Raw genomic sequence first — 19,629 nt, forward strand, 5'->3', positions numbered from 1 at the left:
ACCCCCTCCTAGCCCTAAAAACAGAGCTAAAGCAGGAGACTGTCCTGCTGTGCTGTGTGCCAGGTTGTTCTTCCAGGCAGCGGAGGACCACGAGCTCCACATGAAGGCAGCCGCAGGGCCACGAGCTTCCATTTTGAATCACACAGAATGACTTGTGACTGAGGTTTTTCCTTTCTCTTTAGCACCTGCAAGAGTGTAAAGCACACTGCAAATTAAATAGGATTTTGCAGTAACACTCAGGGCAGGGAATTCCTTTAAGTGACTTAATGTTTTTCTATTATTTTTTTAAAGGTTTATGTAGCATGCTTGGCCCATTTACCTTGCAGTACCTTATACTGGCTGAAAAATGAGGGCACGGACAAGCACCAGCCAAAAGAAAAAAAAAAAAATATTTAGGCGCCTTTATTATTAGTTTTTGCCTTAGTCGGTATTTCAAGACGGCCTGCTTCCCCGTTTACTCCCCCGGTGCCATCCCGCCGACGAGAAATGGGTGACGGTGCATCTGCTTGTGCAGAAGAGGACGTTGCGCGGCCCCCGCTGCCGCCATTGTTTTAAGAAAGGAAAAAAAAAAAGAAAAAAAAAAAAAAGGACCCGTTCGGGCGGGAAGGGGGCTGAGGCGGCAGAGGCGCAGCAGCACCGCCGCCATGCCGAGGGTCTTCCCCTCCCGCTTCCCTGCGAACCAACCGCCCGCCACCGGCCCTCAGCCTCGAACACCGCTGCCCCCCACCACCCCGGGGCAGGGGGCGACGGTCCCGCCCTCACGCCACCCGCCGCGCGCGGCCCCTTTAACGGCCGGCGCCTGCGCGCGGCCCCCTCCCCTTAGCAACCGCCCCCTCCCCACGGAGGAAGAGGAGGAGGAGGAGGAGGGAGGGTCACACGCGGCCGCGGCGGGAGGGGGCGCGCGGGCGTGCGCGAGCCGGCGGCGGCGGCAGCAGCAGCGGCACGAGGAGGGCGGGGCGGCAGGCAGGGGGCGGGGCGGCGCGGGCGGGCGGGCGGGATTATTATGGGCTGTGGGCGCCGCCGCCGCCGCTGCTGCCGCCGAGGAGCAAGATGGAGCTGTCTGCAGTGGGGGAGCGCGTCTTCGCCGCCGAGTCCATCATCAAGCGGCGCATCCGAAAGGTGAGGGGGCCGACCGGTGTGGGGGTAGCGGGGGGCGGCCGCAGAACACCCCCCCCCCAACACCCTCCTTCGTTTCCCGCCACTGGGCCCCGGCCGCGCTGCTGGCCGGCCCGCCGGGTCGCCGCCTCACCTCACCTCCCCCCCCCCTTTCTCCCCCGTGTGTTGCAGGGGCGCATCGAGTACCTGGTGAAATGGAAAGGCTGGGCCATCAAGTGAGTGCATCCCGGCGGGGGGCTGCCTGCCCGCGCCGCCCTACGGGGGCCGCCCCTGGGGCTGCGGGGATGGGGGGGGACGGGATGGAGGTGGGAAGGGGGGGGGGGGCTCCTCTGTGTACGGCTGTGGGGGGGTTTGGGCGCTAACCCCTTTGCTTGTGTACTCCCCCGTGTCCGCTGCCCGCGCCCCCGGCAGGTACAGCACCTGGGAACCCGAGGAGAACATCCTGGACTCCCGCCTCATCGCTGCCTTCGAGCAGAAGTGAGTGCTCATCCCCCGATCCCCCGCCCCGGGCTGGGGGGCTGCAGCAGATTTGGCTTTGGGTGGGCGAGCGGGAAAGGGCATCCAGGCTCCCTCTTTTTTTTTTTTTTCTCCTTTTTTCTTTTAAACTTGTATATTTCTGTTTCTCCCTTTGGGAAAAGTTTTAACTTCTTGACAAATTTGACTCCCTAAAGGGAACGAGAACGTGAGCTGTATGGGCCAAAGAAGAGAGGACCTAAGCCTAAAACTTTTCTCCTGAAGGTAACTCTTTTTAAATAACTTAGGCCTAGCCCAAAATCTCTCAAACCTTGCTGGTCCGTGCCCTTGGAAGGACTGGACTTTGAAGTGATTTGTGCCTGCTGCTCGGCTCTGGGAACGCGGGGAAAACCTGGGAAAAGCGAGTGGGGGGCAGGGATGCAGAAGTGTGTGAGGGGAGAGCGTGTGTGCGTGCAACGGGTGCCCCAGCAGGACGGTCGGCACACGCAGATGTGTGCGGTGAGGCTGCAGTCTCTTTTCCAATATCCTCTCCCTCTTTACGGCCTTCTGCTGCTGCAGTGGAGAGCTAGCCTGCCCCGCTCCCTCTTCCTTCAGTAGCCTATTCCATCCAGCCAGTGCCCTGCAGCTTAGCAGCATGCTGAGCAACCAGGCAGCTGTGGCGGGAGTCCCGCTGCCACTTGTGCTCCTCCAATTGTGTTTCAAGATGTAGCTGCTCCACAGGAGTTGCATGAAGGGCTTGTGTTTTGATCAAGCATGTTTGAAACAAGCAGGCTCGTTTCACTTTTTTGGGGGGGGGGGGGGAGGGGAGGCAGAGAGGAGGAAGAGTGTTTCACCTCTGTGTAGGATAGCAACTGAAGTTTCCAGTTCCCCCCGATAGATGCAGCATCTCTGTAAGAGGGTATTGTTGTACTACATCTACTTGCTTCCAGTGACAAATGAGGAAGGTAGTCTCTAGTGCAGCCCCCCTCCAATTTTTTACTTTCTTTTTTTATTTAAGAAATCTGGTAGCTGTGCGACTGCTATGTGAGCTCTGTGGACTTATTAGTCTACAGACAAAACTCCTTGCTTTGCTTCCCTGTTACCCACCTCTCTCTCAGACTATCTCAATCTCAGACTTCAAATTAACATAGAAACACAACACACCTTTTACGATTAAGGCAGATGAGGGAGTTCACAGCTTCCCTGGTTTTAATCCAGTAAAAAGCCCTGGAACAGCCAGGGTGGACCCTGTAGTAAGGCATCGCTATCACTAAGTCATCCTATGGCTTTGGGCAAGTCATTTAGCCTTTGTGCGTGTTTCCCCATCTGTGAAACAGGTTAATACTTTTCTTTGCCTGACAGCAGTAGGAGCTTTATTCAAGTTAGCACAGCACTTTAACTATGTGAGCACTGGAAAGAGCAGTGAGGGGTAGGGTGTCGCTCCTCTGCTTTAAGAGGACATAACAAAGCATATGGAAGAAATGCAGAAACAGGCGTATTCTGATGCTCTGAGGAGAACCCAGGGAACTCTGGTAATCCTCAGGGAGTCCTACTGATGGAACTGTCCTTCTCCCTCGTTGCCTCTTTTTCTGATAAGAGTTTTCGGTATCTGGAGGCTGAAAACTATGAACATAACTGATAATGTACTACCTCTTACTCTTTATTCAGGGAAACTAGACTAGTTGGTTTTTCTCTTTCTGGCAGTCATGCATTAAATGAAACCCTTGTGTTTAGGTTTCCAACAATGCAGAGGAACACTTAAAGGGAAACCACCAGCTTAAAATAGTTCTCTGCTTGAATTAAAAAAAATACTGGTGTTTGTAACACCTGACATTGTTCACAGTGGTAGAGAAGTGTTTATGCTATGCCTTTAATGTTACTGTGTGTAATCAGCTTCTTTTCTTTTTCGTTCTGAATGTGATATAGCAAAATCCACTGCCAGTTTTTGAATCCTTCAAAAAAAACAAAACCAACCCCCAAACTCAAAAATAAAACCCACTCACTCCTCCTCTTCTCCCCTTGCCCTTTAAGCCCCCTCCTAAACTTGGAACCTGAATTATTCAACAGCATCCTTTGAATCACGTCCCTGACATGTTTCTCTGGCACATCTTCCTTCTGCCAGCTTCTCAAACGCTACTGAAAACCTGTAGGTTTGCAGAGCTGGCTTGGTACTTTGTAGAAGATGTATCGCGATAGGGAGCGAGATGAGCTTTCCTGAAGGCTGGTGCCACGTTGTGGGAGAGGCTGGCAGGGCAGAGCACTGCCACTGCTGCTTGGTTTGCAGCTCTGGGAAACTGAGCTGGTGAAACTGTTAGCGCTCTGACTTGCCATTTTTTCTGTGACTTCGGATCCTACCCTAAAAATAACACCCTGTGCTGGGCAGCAAGAAGTAACTCTATCTCAGCTAGCCCTATCTGAACTTGTTTGAGCTCTGTTCAAGCAAAGTGCTAGCAACACAACTGTGGCTGGAAACATGACCGAGACCAGCGTGATAGCTCGCGTCGTGTGCGTCTCTCTGACCTGCCGAAGATGCACGTTTGATCTCTGCTGGCCCTGCAGCACTGGTGCTGCTGCGGGAGGAGTGGGATTTGGTTCTGCCTCGTGCATCGCTAATGGTGGTTTTGGTTCTTTCAGCTGCAGAATCTCTCGCCAGTGAGAATTTCAGAAGCAGGGGAAGAAATTTGACTCTTGCATCCCAGAGGGAGTCTTGGAGTTGGCAGTTAGAACAATATTCTATTTGATCTGTTAACCAAACAGATTAGGCCTGGATGCAATGACGTTTAAGCAGGAGTCTGGCCTAGAACTGCTTTGGTAGACTAGTCTGCTCTCAACTTGGGAGCTTGCTGGGATTTTTCATGTGAGTCAGTGCTTAACTTAGGCTTCCGAGTATCCAGTACGGCATTGAAGTAAGTGTCCCGATACGCTGCTCAGTCCCCTGGCTTGTGTGGGTGTTTCAGTTTGCAGTTGGGGCTAGGTTTACCCTGGGATTAGTTCTCAAAAGCTGCAGATAGGCACCCAGGGGGATTTGCAGAAAGCATTCCAGCAGGTTAGTGGCCCACGCCTTTGGAAAAGCTTTGAAAAGCTGCATCTTTGGCCACCTGCTGCCTTTGTAAGCCAGGCTCCTGTTGCTGAGAGCTGTCTAACACTTGCCCTTTCCGTCAGGCTGCAAAGGGAAATTACAGTCCAGGCTTTGTAATATCGCTATCAAGATGGCCGGTGTTGAAAGTGACCCTTGCAAACTTCAACTGCAGAGTTTTGGGCAGGAAATGGGTCTTTATCCTCTGCATGCTAGGGGCAAACTTTCCCACAGCTGAGATCCAGCTTGGCGGGAGGTTGTAATTCTTGGGAGGCTGCTGGTATGCTGCAGGCTTTGTGCTGAGCCTATGGGAAGTGGAGTCCTTGGTCTGAAATGGGCAGCACTGTATGTAAGGCTCTTACATTACTACTTAGGTGTCTGGCAGAAGTCATCCTTGAGGACAGGCCCTTCAGCTGGAGGTCAGAATGGAAGCTGGTGCAAGGTTAGAAAGAGACACAGCGCATGCTATAGTGATCTTCCTCTTTTCCCCTGCTCAGTTTGCTCTTTTTGTTTTGCTTTTCCCTTGGCACTCTGCTGCGTGGAATGCAAAACTCACCGACTAATCTAATAAACTCTAGCAAGTGCTGTTAAGAAACAGAGCCCGATCTGCAAGCTCAGTGGGTGGCTAGCAAAGCCCCCTAGTTGGGGTGGCTGTAAATACTGAGGTGAAAAGGCTGGAGAAGGCTGGAGTAAAGGAGAGCCTTAGTAGGGGAGGGAGGGGGGAGGAAGAAGAGGGTGAGCTGCGTGCTGTTCTAACGCTTTGCCCTTTCTTGAACTCTAAAGTTGGAGTTGGGTTTCTTTTGATCTCCTCCCTGTTCGTAAATTATCCCCGAGCGGTTTGAAAACAGACCATTCCCCTTTGTAGCATTTTGTTCCCCATCCAGTAGGGAGACTTTAGTTTATGGCAGTGTTGCTTGGGAGAACTGTGCTATGAACTGGCTTGCTGTTGCCTTGTCACTTGGAAGACTGCAGAAGAAAGAGGGCAATAAAAAGGCAGAATGGCAGCCAAAAAGGGGAAAGAAGAGCTCTCGTGAATGCCGTTTGGAGCAAGGACTGTGGGAATGCAGGTGGAGAATAAAAGACAAAGCAGAACCAGTAATTTATGAGAGAGTAGCGCTGCTGTGGTGCAGCAGTGCTACTGGAAGTGACTTGATTTTGAAAAAAAATTAACTAGAAATCTGTTGCCTTACAAAGTCTTTTTTTTCTTTTTTTTTTTTTTTTTCCCCTTCTTCCAAATTGCAGAGGTTTTGATACAAATCAGGTAAGAGAGGCTTTTCTCAGCACGTGTCCGTGTACGTGCTTGTGTGCCTCAGTGCATTAAGGGAATGAATGAACAAATATGCTTGCTGGGCCTCAAGGGACATTTATTCAGAAATAGTAGGGAACAGGGGAGATATACTGGTTCCCAGGGGCAATGAGGGAAAGCTGTATGAGCTAAATAAAGGTGATACATATCCCAAAAGGGAAGGGGGGGAAGGGAAGCAATCCTAGCAATTGCCTTGCTCTCGTGACAGAGCACTGCAGCAAGCCTCCAGAAGCTGCATCCTGATGTAGGCTGAGCTGTAAGCAGAGAGTAAATTGCTTCGTGTACATGCTGAGTACCTCCTCAGCAGTGAGCAGATCCTGCAGGTGAAAACAGGCAAACCTGGAGAGGTTTGGAAAACTTCTGAGTTAAGTAGCAAACTGTGGTGACACAGCTGAAAGGATTAAATAGGTTTGTTTTTCAAAGACCTCATGCTTGTACAGCTCGTGTGATTGAGTGATGGATCCGTAGCAGGGAGAAGTGAGTTTCCAACAAATAAAACTGAATGCTGAGTCTTCTCCAAACCAGAGGTAGCAAGTTACTTAATGAAAAGTTGGAAGCAGGAGAGGGAGAGCCCAGAAAATGTGCTGTCCTCTGCAGGGAAGAGACTTGAGTTTGTATAGTTGATGCGTGAATAAACCTGATCCTGTGGTAGGAATACTGAGCTTCTCAAGTGAGAGGGCTCTGGGGGCTGGTGTTAGATAAAGCCTCTGATACGATTTTTCTTGAAACCTTACCTGGAAAAACAAGCTCAAGGTAAGCTGAATATTTGCATATTGCTCTTTGGAACTCGCGTTGAAGCTGGTCACTAGGGACAGCAGTGTAGCACCTAGGGGAGGCTTTTAGGTCCCAGCTTACCTTAATTGGCTAAAGAGGTTGATGGTGCATGTAGTCTGCCTGGAGACTACTGAAACTTGAATTTAATAAATGCAAAAGCTGAAACATGAGTCAGAAGCAGCTTCAGCCTTGAGGAAGTGCCCCAGAAGTAACTGGAAACACAGACACGTAGCAAGTAAAGGAGACCTAGTGGTTCTGGCACGCTGGAGAAGTCCTAGCCATGGACCAAGGCTCTGTGCTAGCTGCTGTGTAAGTGTAAAACCAAGACAGGTCTCCCTGTCAAAACAGGACAGGAGCTGATTAATCTGCACAAGGCTGAGACAGTCAAATCTGCAGGACTCCTAAAAGTGGCTGTGCAATGACCATCCCACTATTACTGCTTCTCATTTAATGTGGCTTATGGGAAGCTTTGAGGAATTTTGGTGTGTATAAGGCAAGGGTGGCTCAGAGCAGATGTAGGGGGAGGCCTGCTTCTTTCTCATGTGGGTGGTGGAAGGCAGCGCTGTGGGCAGGCAGCAGTTAGACTTTGAGCAGAGGGGGCAGAACTCCTCACTCCAAGGCGTGATTACAGGGTAAGGAATTAAGATAGAAGACGTGTGGTGTTGGCAGCAGGAGAGCCCCTGAAGGATGCCTGTGTCTATCCAGTGATGCTGTGGATCAAGGATTTTTACCCCTGCATGTATATGTACTCTGCCTGTCTTCCCTGTCCTGCATTTTGGAACAGGACATTGTGTCGCTCTTTGTTCTCTGCTGAGCAGTGGTATATTGGTGAGAAGCCCAAAGCACAAGAGAAGCAATGCTGGAAGTGTTGGCTGTGATGGGGAAGGTGGGTAAAAAGGAAGAATAAAATTGTTAATCCAGGCTGTGCTGGTGTGTAATGTCAGAAAGCAAACTGTAGCTTGTCCTAGTGTCATCTGCCTCAGAGGGACCTGTGCTCCAGCCTGTAGGATGCCTGGGCCAGAAAGCGTTTCTATTATTTTTTCTGAACAGTTTGGGGCATGGAGTAACACGTGAGGCCGGGCAAAGAGAAACTAGCTGGACACCAAGATGATCCCTGCTACAGCAGGATGTCCTGGGGTTTGTCTGTGCTGGGGTCACTTCCCTCTAACTAGGTGAAACAACCCCGACAGCCCAGCGTTAACACGGAGAGTGTCTCTGCCTGCCTTGGCAATCGTGTTACTCGTCCTTTTTTTTTTTTTTTTTTTTTGTCAGTTGGCTAATACGAAGTCTAGAGTCTGTGGTTCCGATGAGCCTTCAGTCTGCGTTTTCACATGTAGCCAGGGAGGGAGACCTCACCTTTGCAGTCCTTTTAAAGCCAGGATACAAGTAGTACTGCAGAGCATGATCCAGCATTAGCCAGAGAGGAACAAAATGTCTTCACATCTCTGTTCTCTGCTCCTTCAGGATCTTCTGTGGTTCCCATGGGGATCTTGGTGGGAGAAGAGGGGTGCTGGGTGACAGCAGAGTTCTGAGGATGTAGGGCCAGGGCTTTGAGCTTATTGTGCAAGAGCTGGCCTGGGCCCCTCGCTTAGAGCTGTTAGGTCTCTGCCTTTACACGCACATTTTTTTTCCCCAGGCGTTTCTCTGGTAGGAGGCACAGCCTGCAGGGTGACAAAGGAGATGGTGTTGGAGTGCTTAAGCTCTTAGCTGGCAAGAAGCCATCCCAATCTTGGCGTGTACTAGGGGGCAATGGGATGGAAAAGTTAGGGAGGAAAAGCAGCTGTCGTCTTCTAGCACTGCAGTTCTTGTTGTGTCCACGAGATGGGGGAAGCTGCTCACTAGATGGGCAATCACAGGGGGGCTGGCCTGTCCCCTCCAGGCCTGGGCGACCTCTGCCTGTGACCACCGCTGAGAGGGAATAAGGAAGGGGGTTGGTTTGGGCAAGGAGTGGGGTGCAGGTGGAGGCTGAGCTCTACAAGCAACTGTGCTCTGACAAGGCGTGATGTAAGAATACACTCTGGGTTTCCATTCCCCCAGGGTCTTTGGGTCATACTGCCTCAGCTTACCAAAAAAACTGTTCTTCCTGCTGCCTGAAAATGTTCCTGTCTCTGGTGTCTCAACTAGGGCAGGCTTTGGCACTATCTGCAGGCACCAGAGGAGCTTAAAAGTCTTGTTCCCCTGCCCTGGTGCTCAGGGAGGGATGGCACCAAGCAGCTGAACCAGTGCTGTTCCTGTTTGGTTTCATTAGTAGGTTTCAAACAAGTGTGGTGTTCGAAACGACAAGGCAATCTCTTCTTTGGAGATGCAGTTAAACTTGACTTGAATTCCAGCTGGCCTAGTCTCTGGCTTTAAACACTGGACCTTGCTTCCACAGCAGGGTAAGGATAAACAATTCTCTTGTGGTCTCTGGTTAAAATTAAGCTTCAGATCTCTGCATTTATTGTGTTTAGCTAAGACAGCTCGATCAGACCACCCTTCCCTGCCTCCACCTGTTTCTCAGGATCTCCTTCTACCATGCTTTCCAAAGGAGATGAATTTGGCTATGGGAGAGGAAGAGCGAATGGATGCATTACTCTTCTTCTACCCCTTGTCTTGTGCTCATTTTGTAGAGGATCTGATACAGTCCCCTGTCTAGGGACTGGTATGTAACTTTGGGTGCTAACTCAACACTAACAGCCCCAGTGTCTAGGAGAACGCTTGCTTGGTTGGCTGACAGTGGAGGGTTGTGCACGCTGGCTGATGACCCGAGGTGGGGCTTGGAAGCCATTAACTGTAACCTTGAAACATGGCTAGAGTGTGACAGTTTCTTCCTTAGGGAAGCACGTGTCAGCAGGGGTACTGCCTAGGGAATGATTAGCTGCCCAAAAAGGATGTAGAAGTGCCCCATGCTTGTATGGGGGGCTGTGCTGTGGCTCTTAATAATCCATAGGTGTGTATGTGTGCTTGTCATTAATGTGGGTATAAATGTGACATGGCATTCTTGTCCTGAGGTAAGCAATGCACAATTTAAGATTTGGCTTGCACCTAGGCTGCCTCTCTGACCCTGTTTTTTTTTTTTTTTTTTTTTTCTCTCTCCCCACCACCGCAGGCTCGGGCCCAAGCGGAGGCCCTCCACATTGGGGATGTACACTTTTCTGTCAAGCCTGGTTCCAGCACCTCCTCTCCCAAGCTCCACTCCAGCGCCGCGGTGCACCGGCTCAAGAAAGACATCCGGCGATGCCACCGCATGTCCCGGCGTCCCCTGCCGCGTCCAGACCCCCAGAATGGCGGGAGCGTAGGTGGCGGGGCTGGCATCCGTCCTCCTGTCTCACCCTTCTCGGAAACCGTCCGCATCATCAACCGTAAGGTGAAACCCCGTGAGCCCAAGCGCAGCCGCATCATCCTCAACCTCAAAGTCATTGACAAAGGTGGGAAACCAGCCAACGGGGCCGGGGCCCTGGCTCGGCCCAAGATCCCATCCCGAAACCGCGTCATTGGCAAGAGCAAAAAGTTCAGCGAGAGCGTCCTCCGCACCCAGATCCGTCACATGAAGTTCGGCGCCTTTTCGCTCTACAATAAGCCATCCACTGCTCCTGCCCCTTCTCTGGAGGGCAAAGGGGAGGCCGAAGGCTCCCAGGCAGCTTCCTGTGGGCTCATTATGGGCTCCACCCCCTACGACGCCCCCAGCTCCAGCTCCTCTGGCTGCCCGTCACCTGCCCCCCATTCTTCCTCCGACCCAGATGATTCCCCTCCGAAGCTGCTCCCTGAGACCCTCAGCCCAGCCATCCCCGACTGGCGTGAGTCGGAGGTCCTCGACCTCTCCATCCCACCTGAGTCAGCTGCCACCAGCAAGCGTTCTCCCCCAGGAGGGTGCAGTGGGGGGCAAACGCCCTCCTTGTCCCTTTCATCTTCTGACCCGGAGCAGGAGGCCGGCGACTGGCGTCCCGAGATGTCTCCTTGTTCTAACGTGGTGGTCACAGATGTCACCAGCAACCTCCTCACCGTCACCATCAAGGAGTTCTGCAACGCGGAGGATTTTGAGAAGGTGGCGGCAGGCGGTGGCGGAGGAGGCAGCAAGTGAGCAACCAGGTCCCCCCGCTCCAGGGGTGTGGGGGCAGCTCTACCTGCGAGAAGTCGTGGTGCGAATGGCTGTCCTTAGTTCTGTCCTTCTCCCCTTGGCTGTCCCTCTGCCCTCACTGCCACCCTTCCTCCTCCTTTCCACCTGCCCATTCCCTCTTGCCTGGAGGCTGGAGCATGTCAGTGGAGGGCAGTGGGGGCACCCGCCGTTCTTGGGTGTTGCTGCCACTGGGAGGGGGCAGGGAGGGTTGTGGTGGGGCTGGGAAATGGTTGTTTGTGCTTGAATGTGGTGTTGTCCAACGGGCAGTGGAGCCTTTGGGGATGAGGGATGGGTGAGCGTATGTCTGTGTGCCTGTGGGGGTGGTGGGGAAGATGCTCTTTCCCCTCCTTCCCCTTCCTTCTTTGACAAAAGCTGAAGAGAAGCTCCAGACCCTTGAGGGGAGGATGTAAGAGGATTGGAGCCCTTGTCTGCTCCACCCAAGCCTTCTCCCACAATGTGCATGCAGTCTTTTCCATTCCTATGTTTCCCCATTGCCATGACTCTGATCCTGCCATCCTTCCCCTCCGCAGCCTGTGGCCTGGATCTGCTGTCTCCTGTGCTGTCCTCGTGGCAGTGGCTGATCCAGATGCCCCCAGACTGAAGGGGAGAGGGGCAGGTGAAACGTCATGGCTGGAAGGTGCTTCAGACAAAACTGGGGTGGTGGGGGGTGCCCCATGCAGCGTACGCCCCATATTGGCTTCCCCTTTCCTTTGACTATTGGTGCTACCTTGGCAGTTGTATGGGCATTTTCAGGTGGCCTGGTCCCTCTTCTCCTGCATCTTCCAACTTGCTTAGCTCCGCAGGGGGAAGGGAGGAAAAGGGGAGTCTGCTTCCAGGCCAGATCTTCTTCCTGGTGTTCATCACTTGCACTTGCCTGGGGGTAGAGGGCATGAAATGCCCTTCCCTGGCTTTTCTGTGGTGGAAGTGGGAGTTGGCTGTGCATCCATCCTGCAGTTCAGGGGCAGGTAGGCCAACAGCGTGACGCTGTCCCAGCAGGGTGAGGCTGATCTCCCACCTTGCGCATAAGCTTCCCCCGCTCCTTCGGAGGGAGGGAGGGAGGGATGGATGGATGCTAAGGTGGGTCATTTGCTCTTCCTGCTTCCTTTTGTCTCTCCTCCCCCTTCCCTGTGGTGAATGGCCTGGAAGAGGGTTCCCCTCTGTGTTTTCAGCATCTGAAACGGCCCTTACAACTGTCAACCAAAGGTGCTAATAAGAAATAACTGGCGCTCTCGCATCACATGCGTGTGTGCTGGATCTCTTCCCCAAGAGCTCCTGTGCACTGATCTAGAAATTCCTTCTCTTTGCCCCTTGCAAGTAGGAGCGAGCAAGACCACAGCTTGCCATTCTTTCCCTCTCCCCCTGACCACCCTTGTTCACATCCAAAATAAGCTCTCTCTTTCACCTGCTGTTTTTGGCTTCCTCTGTTTTCTGTATGGGTCCTAAGCTTCACGATGTGATGCAGTTCCTTTGCTCTCCCTTCTACCCCTACTCGCACATGTCTGGGCCTGTAGGGACAGAGAAAAGAGGTGCTGATCAATCAATGGGAGAGCCTCACTCTCTCAGCCCTGTCCCCTGTATTTGGGATGGGGCAGAGGGGCATCACTTCTACATAATGTGCTGCAGAGGTGAAAAGGGTGGAAAAAAATTCCCTGTGCCGGGGCTCACTTGCCCTGGGCAAGTGAACACGAGTGGAATTGGCCCCTCTGGTGCTTCCACATGAGGGTGCTCTGGAGCAGCTGGCTCTGAGGAGTGCTCTCATGTGGAGTAGTGATTTTGTGGTTGCAGTGGTCTGAGGGTAGAAGGAAGGCGGTTTCTGGGAGAGAGGCAATATTTGTCTGCCCAAGGGGCGTCGTTGGGGTGGTAGAGGAATAGACCAGCATCTGACCCTTAATTAGGGCTTCTGTGCCCAGAGCTTGTCTTTTCCCCACCTCCAGCGCCTGGATTGGTGTAATGAAATCTTTGCTGCCCTCCCCAGAAGCCTTGCCTCGCAGCAGGTGGAATTCAAAGCCGTGAGGCATGGTGAATTCACACCCTTTGCAGCTCGGTGTCTGCACAGACAGTCCGAGGGGGATTCCAGGTGCTGTTAGCACCACCCTTTGCACACCTCTTTCATTTTCTTTCCTTGGTTCAAGAGCTTAGTGGACTCTTTGGGGATGTGGTTGCATTCACAGCTGAAGCTAGGGGCAGGGAGAAAGAGACTTCCTCAATCCATTCACCAAGCTAAGGCTTCCTATAACTTGTTGGACTCGTGTGCGTGACTGTATTAATACCTGCCTGTATTTTTCGTGTCTGTATTTTTTTTTTTCATCTTTCCTGTGCCTGGCACACCCGGGGATCCCTTATTTTAGCATAGCCTATCCATTTGACTGCAGCTTCAAAGATGAGCAGTTTGTAGGCGTAGGGAAAAGCTCTTTCTTAGGGAAATAGCGAGGACATTCTTCTCTTGTATTTCCCCCTTCTGCACAAGGATTATTCTGCGGGTGCAAGATAAGAGGAGCTTATTTGTGAGGTGGATGCAAACTGGCCAGTCACTTTAGGCTGTCAAGTTACTGTTTGGTGTGTATGTGGTGATGTGTTTTGTTTCGTGGTATTGAGGTTCTGAAAAAAAAAAAGACTGACGTGTTTAAGTGGGAGATAAAAGGGAACTTTAATAGGAAACTCTTGATGTATTTTGGCCAAGATGTGTTCGCTTGGCAGAATTCTTTTCCCCAGTGTCTCTTGTATGGTGTTCTTTGGGGGCAGGGGGCAGGAATTGTTTAATTGAAGGGTTTTTGCCTTTCTCCAGAGTGACAAGCAAGGGGACTGTCTGTGAAAAGCAAAACAGTGGGTCACTGTAGGGATACTCCAAGAGGACCTTCTTCCTGTGGTGAGGAGATGAGGGGACTTGTTGTGGCAGAGGAACTTGTGCAGTAGATCCTCTTTGTGGAGGAAGAAAGGAGTATGATCCGGCTTGCAGACACAGCTCGACTGCTTGTGTGACAAATCTCTCCCTGGGTGAGTCACCAGGTGGGAACCAAACCCTGAACCTCTGGATCCAAAATAAGGATCCCGTGCTGTTTTGAGTTAGAGGTCTCCTAACTTGAATGCAGCAGCAGCCTCAAGTTCCCTTAGGTGGACAAGCCACTTGAGGCTGACTAACCTACCTTCGTATTCACGTGGGTTACACTCCTCCTTCCAAATTTTTGCCCTTACTCCTTAACGGAGATGGGAAGGAAGATCTATCCATGCTCTTTAAAAAGGGCGTGGGATGGAGGGAGGAGTTTATTTGAAAGTATCCCCTTCCCTTGCCCGTAACCCCTAGGAAAGAAAAAAACAGGGAAATATTCTCTGTGTCTGTGCCATGTTTGTTCTCTTGTCGTCGTGTTTTTAGAGGAGATTTTATGATGGAGTGGAAAAAAGTGAAATGATTAGTTTTGCATAAAAAAAGAAAAGTTTAAAAAAAATTTCTACAGGGAGAAAGCGAGAGAGAGAGTTTAAAAATTAATAATAAATGCAGTGATTGCACAAACTGTAGTGGTATTAGATGGTCCTTAGAGAAAAAGAGTATTTTGTAGTATCGAAGCATGTGTGTTTGGGATGGTGTTTGACTTGCTTGAACTGGAGAGAAAGGCATTCTGGGACTAAGCAGCGATCTCTGAGCTGAGAAGGCAAGTTGCATTTTGGAGGACCCTGTCTACAAACCTTTCCCGTCCTTGCCTCCCAAGTGTTGGAGTGAGTTTCCTTCCCTCCCATACCTCTCCTGTGAGCTAAGGTGGAGTCTCCAAGTGGTTTTCTGGCCGAGTGGCCTTCAGAAATGGCCGGTCGTGTTCTGGCAGAACATGGATCAGGCCACCAACATGGAAACAGTTGACTTACTTTGCATGCACAGCAAGCTGCTAAGATTTGGGGTTGGCATGTACCTTTCCTGCCAAGTTGCTGTCTCTTCTCTTTTCCCTCCCCCATATCCAAGCAGGATTAAACATGGTGGGCTTATCTCCCGGGAAGCAGATATGCCTCCCCTCGGTAGGGTCTCTTAGCTTCTTCCAGCATCAGGTAGGGAATGGCATTTTTCCATATAGGATTCACCACATCAGGACAGAGAACCGAGTCCCATCTGTATGTAGTCCGGCGTTCCCATCCCTGACAGCAGTCAGATCTTTGGAGCCAGATGAGAGAGCTGCTTTGTGTGCTCTAAAGGTGTTGCTGAGTGAGGCACACCCTCTTCTTATGGCCAGCAAACGCTGGAGGTTTTGGGGAGGGGAGAGGAGCACCCTGACGGGACTGTGCTCGCGTAGGGCTGCCGCCTTCCACTCCAGCTTCCTGCGAGGTGGCAGGGAAGAGTTGCCCAAATGTTTCTTCAAAGCAAGGAGGCAGCTCTCGTGTGCTGGCTTCCTCATCCCAGATGCCTCTGCTGGATGTTCATCTGGTGCGTGGGAGTAACTGTGGGGGAAGAGAGAAGCCACCAGATGTTGGTGTCTGAACAGAAGGTGGCAGGCAGGGGACGCTAGGACAGCTTTTCTTGTCTGGACTTCTCTGGTGCCCTTGGCTTTGCAGTGGCAGGTGAGGGATGTCTCGATGCCTCCCAAAGCCTGGGCTGCTTTTGGGAACTTCTCTCTCTGCCCATCGAGCTCTGTCAGTGCTTCCCACGGCCTTCAGCTTGGAGCGGCAGCTTCCTGTCTCGTGCTCTCTTTTCTCCTCGCTGAGCAGAGCGGGACTGGGGAGGCGTGAAGCTAATGGGATGCAAGCTCCTTTTGGGATGGAAAACAGAGAAACAGAGTGTGGCGAGCAGGCCTAGCTGTAGTGAGCCACTACTTAATTTCTGTTTTCAGAAGAGAAAGGGAGCATTCCTCTGCATCTCCCCTTACCAAAGTTCCCAGGGGGATTTTATGAAATAAACAAACAAAAAAAAAAAAATCCTGCAGGTAGGAGCTGTCTCTGAGCTGAGTCTTCCTAGGGATTTCACTCCCTTTCCTAGCCCCTCTTTGTAGAGGAGGTTTCGGCAGCTCCCAGTGTTTGGAGATGATCACCGTCCTGGGGACCTCCTGGCAGAAAGAGGTTGCCATGCTGAAGGATGGTGTCCCGAGCCCCCCGTACTTTTGCCCACCCCTGGTTGTGGCATTAGTGGGGCTGCTGGGGAGCAGGTCCTTCTTCCCAGGGAGGTGTAACAAACCTGGAGTGCGTGTCTAAGTGCTTATTTTTCCCCTCGCCTCCTTCCCCACCTTCCGACAAGACCTTTTCCTCCTTGCCTGGCGCATCCTTTTACTCCAATGTCGCTTGCTTTTGCTGCATTTTTCAATCGCCCAATAATCGTGCAAGAGCTGGGATCTTATTTACTTTTTATATATAAATATATAAATATAAAATAAACTCTCCCCTTCCCCTCTTTTCCCCTCCCTGTCTCACCCACCACCCCGCACGCAGCCTTCCTGATGTCGGTTCTGAAGGTGATGTGGTGTAGAGGGTTGATTTGGGGCCAGGGATTTGGTGCCTCCTGGCTTCTGTTCCTTCTTGGTTTGCCATGGCCTTTCTGCCAGCTGTGTCACTGCCCTGTGCCTCCGTCTCCCGCACGCAGAGGGGGTGGTGGGTGGAGGGGACCATCCTGCTGAGGGTGCTGGCAGCCCGACTCCTGCGGCGTTTGCCCAGAGCCAGAGGAGTGCTGAGTATCACTTCAGAAATCCCCCTCTCCCTGTCCGTGCTTCCTTCCCTAGGTAACTCCAGCAAGTATCTTCACTTCATCGATGCTTTGGGGTTCAGCAAATAAGTGGCTTTATTTTCTTTTCTTCTATTTTTTTAGGTCCCTCCCCAGAGCGCAATGTGTATGGTTTGTTTTTGGGGGTGTAGATGGGAGGAGATGTTGGAGTCTGTCTCCATCCTCACATTTGCTCTTCCATCCTCTGCTTCTCTCCCCTTTTGATGTTGCCCTGTGTCAGACTGACATCTCTAGTGGGGTTGCACCCTTGTCTGTGCAGGGTCAACGGGCTTGGCACCAGCAGCTTCACGTCTTCTGCGTGGTGAGTCTGAGGTGCCCTCTGTCCCACCTGCCTCACTTACAAGGATGTCGCAGGAGTTCTTCTTTCTCCTTTTCATTAGATTTCTCCTTTCAGGAGTGAAGGGAGGTGTTTTCAGTTTGCCCTTCCTGTCTTGGTGGGCTGCCTCTGGCAGCTCTTCTGGCTTCTACATGGTGGGAAACGATGTCTCCAGGACTGGCTGAAAGCATGGTCCTTGGAGTGAGAGCCCCTCCACCTTGGGTAAGTGCTGTACTTTGAGCCCTCTCCCTCCCGATGCACTCAACGAGAGTGCCAGCAGAGACGGCGCTGAGGATGGAGGAGTGGTGATGCCCTCCGCACCCTTGGGTTGAGCAAAGCAGGGAAGTGCGCAGCAAGCACTGGGAAGAAATGAGGTGACAGAAGAGCGGCTAGATGCAATTAGGGTGATGCCAGCTGCAGCAGTGGCTCAGAAAAATATATCTGGCGGGAGGGAAGGGGCACGGTTGGGACAAGCAGCCCAAGCGTTCATTCCTGTTGCTGGGCCCTGGTTCTTGACTTTGTTCCTTCTTCAGCTGAGCACTTAGAGCTTGCACTAAACCGTAGGAGCATGGCTGCATGCATCAAAGCACTTCATGGGGCTTTGGGGCCTTGTAGGGCTAGTGGGGCCCTTAGGTGCTCCTGAGCAGCCCCTCCAGCTGCGCCCCGCTCTCTGGGGGGTGCTGAGGGTTTCCATTTGGGCAGAGCAGCAGGTAGGTGCTCTTTAGCTGTCCTGGAGGGAGCCTGCTGCTTCCAGCCCTTCAGCTGCGGAGGGGGATGTAGTCTTAGGTCAAGTTCTCAAGCAGAACAAAAAAAAATTCATTGTGATTACTTTTTTAATTTTTTTTTTATTTTTTTAGAAAAAAAAAGTTGTCATACCCATGCCTCCCCCAGGCTAATTGGCTTGGTCTGCTCTCCTCCCCTCCTCTTCTGCTCTCCCCTGCCATTAGGCCTTGTACGCTCCTTAAGAATAGAGGACTCTCTCTATTTGGAATTTTTTTTTTCCCCCCTGTTTTCTTTTTGGATAGAAAGTTGTCCAGTGGTGGTGGAGGACAGGGGCCTGCCTCATCTGTTCCTTTCACCTTCCCCAGTGCCAAGCTTAGGCTGAAATCCTGCAGATTCCTGCTAATACTGAACTTGAGCAGGCGAGTTACCCCGCTGAGCTCTGCGGTACTTGGGTGCTTCAGATTCTGCCTGTTGCTTGAGTTTTGGCAGCGTCAGAGCCTTTTCCTTTCTCTTAGAGAAGATCAGACCTCACTCCTAGAGTGCTGATGGTTCTGGTGCAACCCATCTGTCTTTTATTTCCCCTCACTTGGCATACAGAGTGAAGGTGGTAATTTTTTTTTTTAATTTAAAATAAACCTAAATATGTATCTTGTAATTTTTTTTATTTTGAAAAAATGCATTTAAGGATTGTGCACGGATGAATTGTATATCTATATATTTTTTTTTGTCTTGCGATTTTCATTTTAAATATAGTGTTTGTTCAGGTTTTATTTTGTTTTTTTTAATCCAGTTCCCAGCTGGCTAAACTCTGTCTAGAGCTGATGGGTGGGAGGCGTAGCCACTGGAGGGGTGATTGAATCGCCCCTTCCTGTGGTGCTTCCCACAAGAAAATGGTTTGCTCCAGGTTTGGGGGTGGGGGTTGTGCTAATTACTCTTGTATTCTTGTACATTTTGTTCTTTCTGCTGCTCTTGAATATTGTATCGATGCCAGAAATGGGGAGTTAAAAATTAAAAAAAAAATTAACCCCAATAAATTGTTACATTCCAAAACCTGCTGTCTTCTCTTCCTTGAGTGGGCTGTGACCTGCTGGGGGTGTAAGTGACCTGCAGACCTGGTAGCGAGGACACTGAAACACCTGCCCTTAGCCAGCGTCAGTCAGCTCTGCAGTCAAATACAAACACGCATCAGACCTTCTCATGTGCTGTGGGTCAGTTCTGGTGTGGGTCTTCAGACCTCTGTGGACACGGAGAAGCTCTGCCAACGGACAAGGGGGACTTCTGTAATGCCAAGGGGAGGGGGGCCGCTTTGGGAAGGCCAAACTGTAGCAAGCTCCTCCAAAGTGCTCTGGAGAACCTCCCGTGGGCCTCCTGCATCCTTTTCTTTTAACAGTGAAATTAGATCTGAGCACAACCTTAGCCCTTGGAGGCTGGAAAACGCTTTGGGCTTTTCCCAGCTCCAAAACATGCCTAGGTGCACTGGATGATGTGCTAATCTAAGCCTGAGAACTACTCTTAATGTGCATCATCAAAGCCCCACTTTCACTCCATTAGACTCTTGCCCATAAAAATGCATTAAAAAAAAAAAAAAAAAGCTAAAGAAAAAATTCCAGGTGGGGAAAGTGGGTGGGTTTTGGGTGAGGAGGTGCTCTTCAGGCAGTCAGGGGGGAAGAGTGGGAAGTCAGTATTTCTGGGTGCTGGGAAAGGGTAGCGGCTGGGCACAGCTGTGGGGTGTCACCACTGAGCTGGCTCCCACCAGAACGCCCTCAGGGCTGCCCTTCTGTGTGGTGAGTGGGGTCTTGCCCGGAAGGGGAGAGGTGGGGCTGAGCTGGGGTTTCCTGGGCGAGAGTCACTGCTTCATTAGCCAAGGCTGCGGGTGCCTTGGGACACCCCTTCCCTGTCCGAGACTCAGAAAGTCACGGGACAGCCCTCTCCAGCAGTGATGTGTTTTGGCTAGCTAGAAGTGAGGAACACTGCCCGCCAAAGCTGAGCGCGGCCAAGGTGTTGTGCTGTTCACATCGTGCTGTCAGGCTCGCCTTGTTTCCATTGCGTGCCAAAACACTCATGAGCCCAGCACTCTCTC

General features: G+C 51.5%; 1 protein-coding gene across 1 annotated transcript; it reads left to right on the forward strand.

The window, feature by feature from the left end:
- Window positions 1–1,025: 1,025 nt before the first annotated feature.
- Window positions 1,026–17,680, forward strand: CBX6 (chromobox 6). Its single transcript, XM_086752791.1, has 5 exons — window positions 1,026–1,119; window positions 1,288–1,331; window positions 1,528–1,593; window positions 1,788–1,854; window positions 9,814–17,680. Exons 1-5 carry the CDS (start codon window positions 1,051–1,053, stop codon window positions 10,783–10,785), a joined length of 1,218 nt encoding a protein of 405 aa, XP_086608917.1. The 5' UTR covers window positions 1,026–1,050; the 3' UTR covers window positions 10,786–17,680.
- The last annotated feature ends 1,949 nt before the right edge of the window (window positions 17,681–19,629 follow it).

Source organism: Chlamydotis macqueenii, chromosome 1 (genome assembly GCF_036417535.1).
Source record: "Chlamydotis macqueenii isolate bChlMac1 chromosome 1, bChlMac1.mat, whole genome shotgun sequence".
In the NCBI taxonomy this organism is placed as follows: Eukaryota; Metazoa; Chordata; class Aves; order Otidiformes; family Otididae; genus Chlamydotis; species Chlamydotis macqueenii.

What these genes read in the sequence shown, in the direction of transcription:
- CBX6 (XM_086752791.1), top strand. Translation starts at nt 1,051, where the DNA reads ATGGAGCTGTCTGCAGTGGGGGAGCGCGTCTTCGCCGCCGAGTCCATC. An exon ending in ATCGCTGCCTTCGAGCAGAA is followed by an intron (nt 1,594 to 1,787) that starts GTGAGTGCTCAT and finishes GACTCCCTAAAG; the next exon opens with GGAACGAGAACGTGAGCTGT. An exon ending in CTAAAACTTTTCTCCTGAAG is followed by an intron (nt 1,855 to 9,813) that starts GTAACTCTTTTT and finishes CCACCACCGCAG; the next exon opens with GCTCGGGCCCAAGCGGAGGC.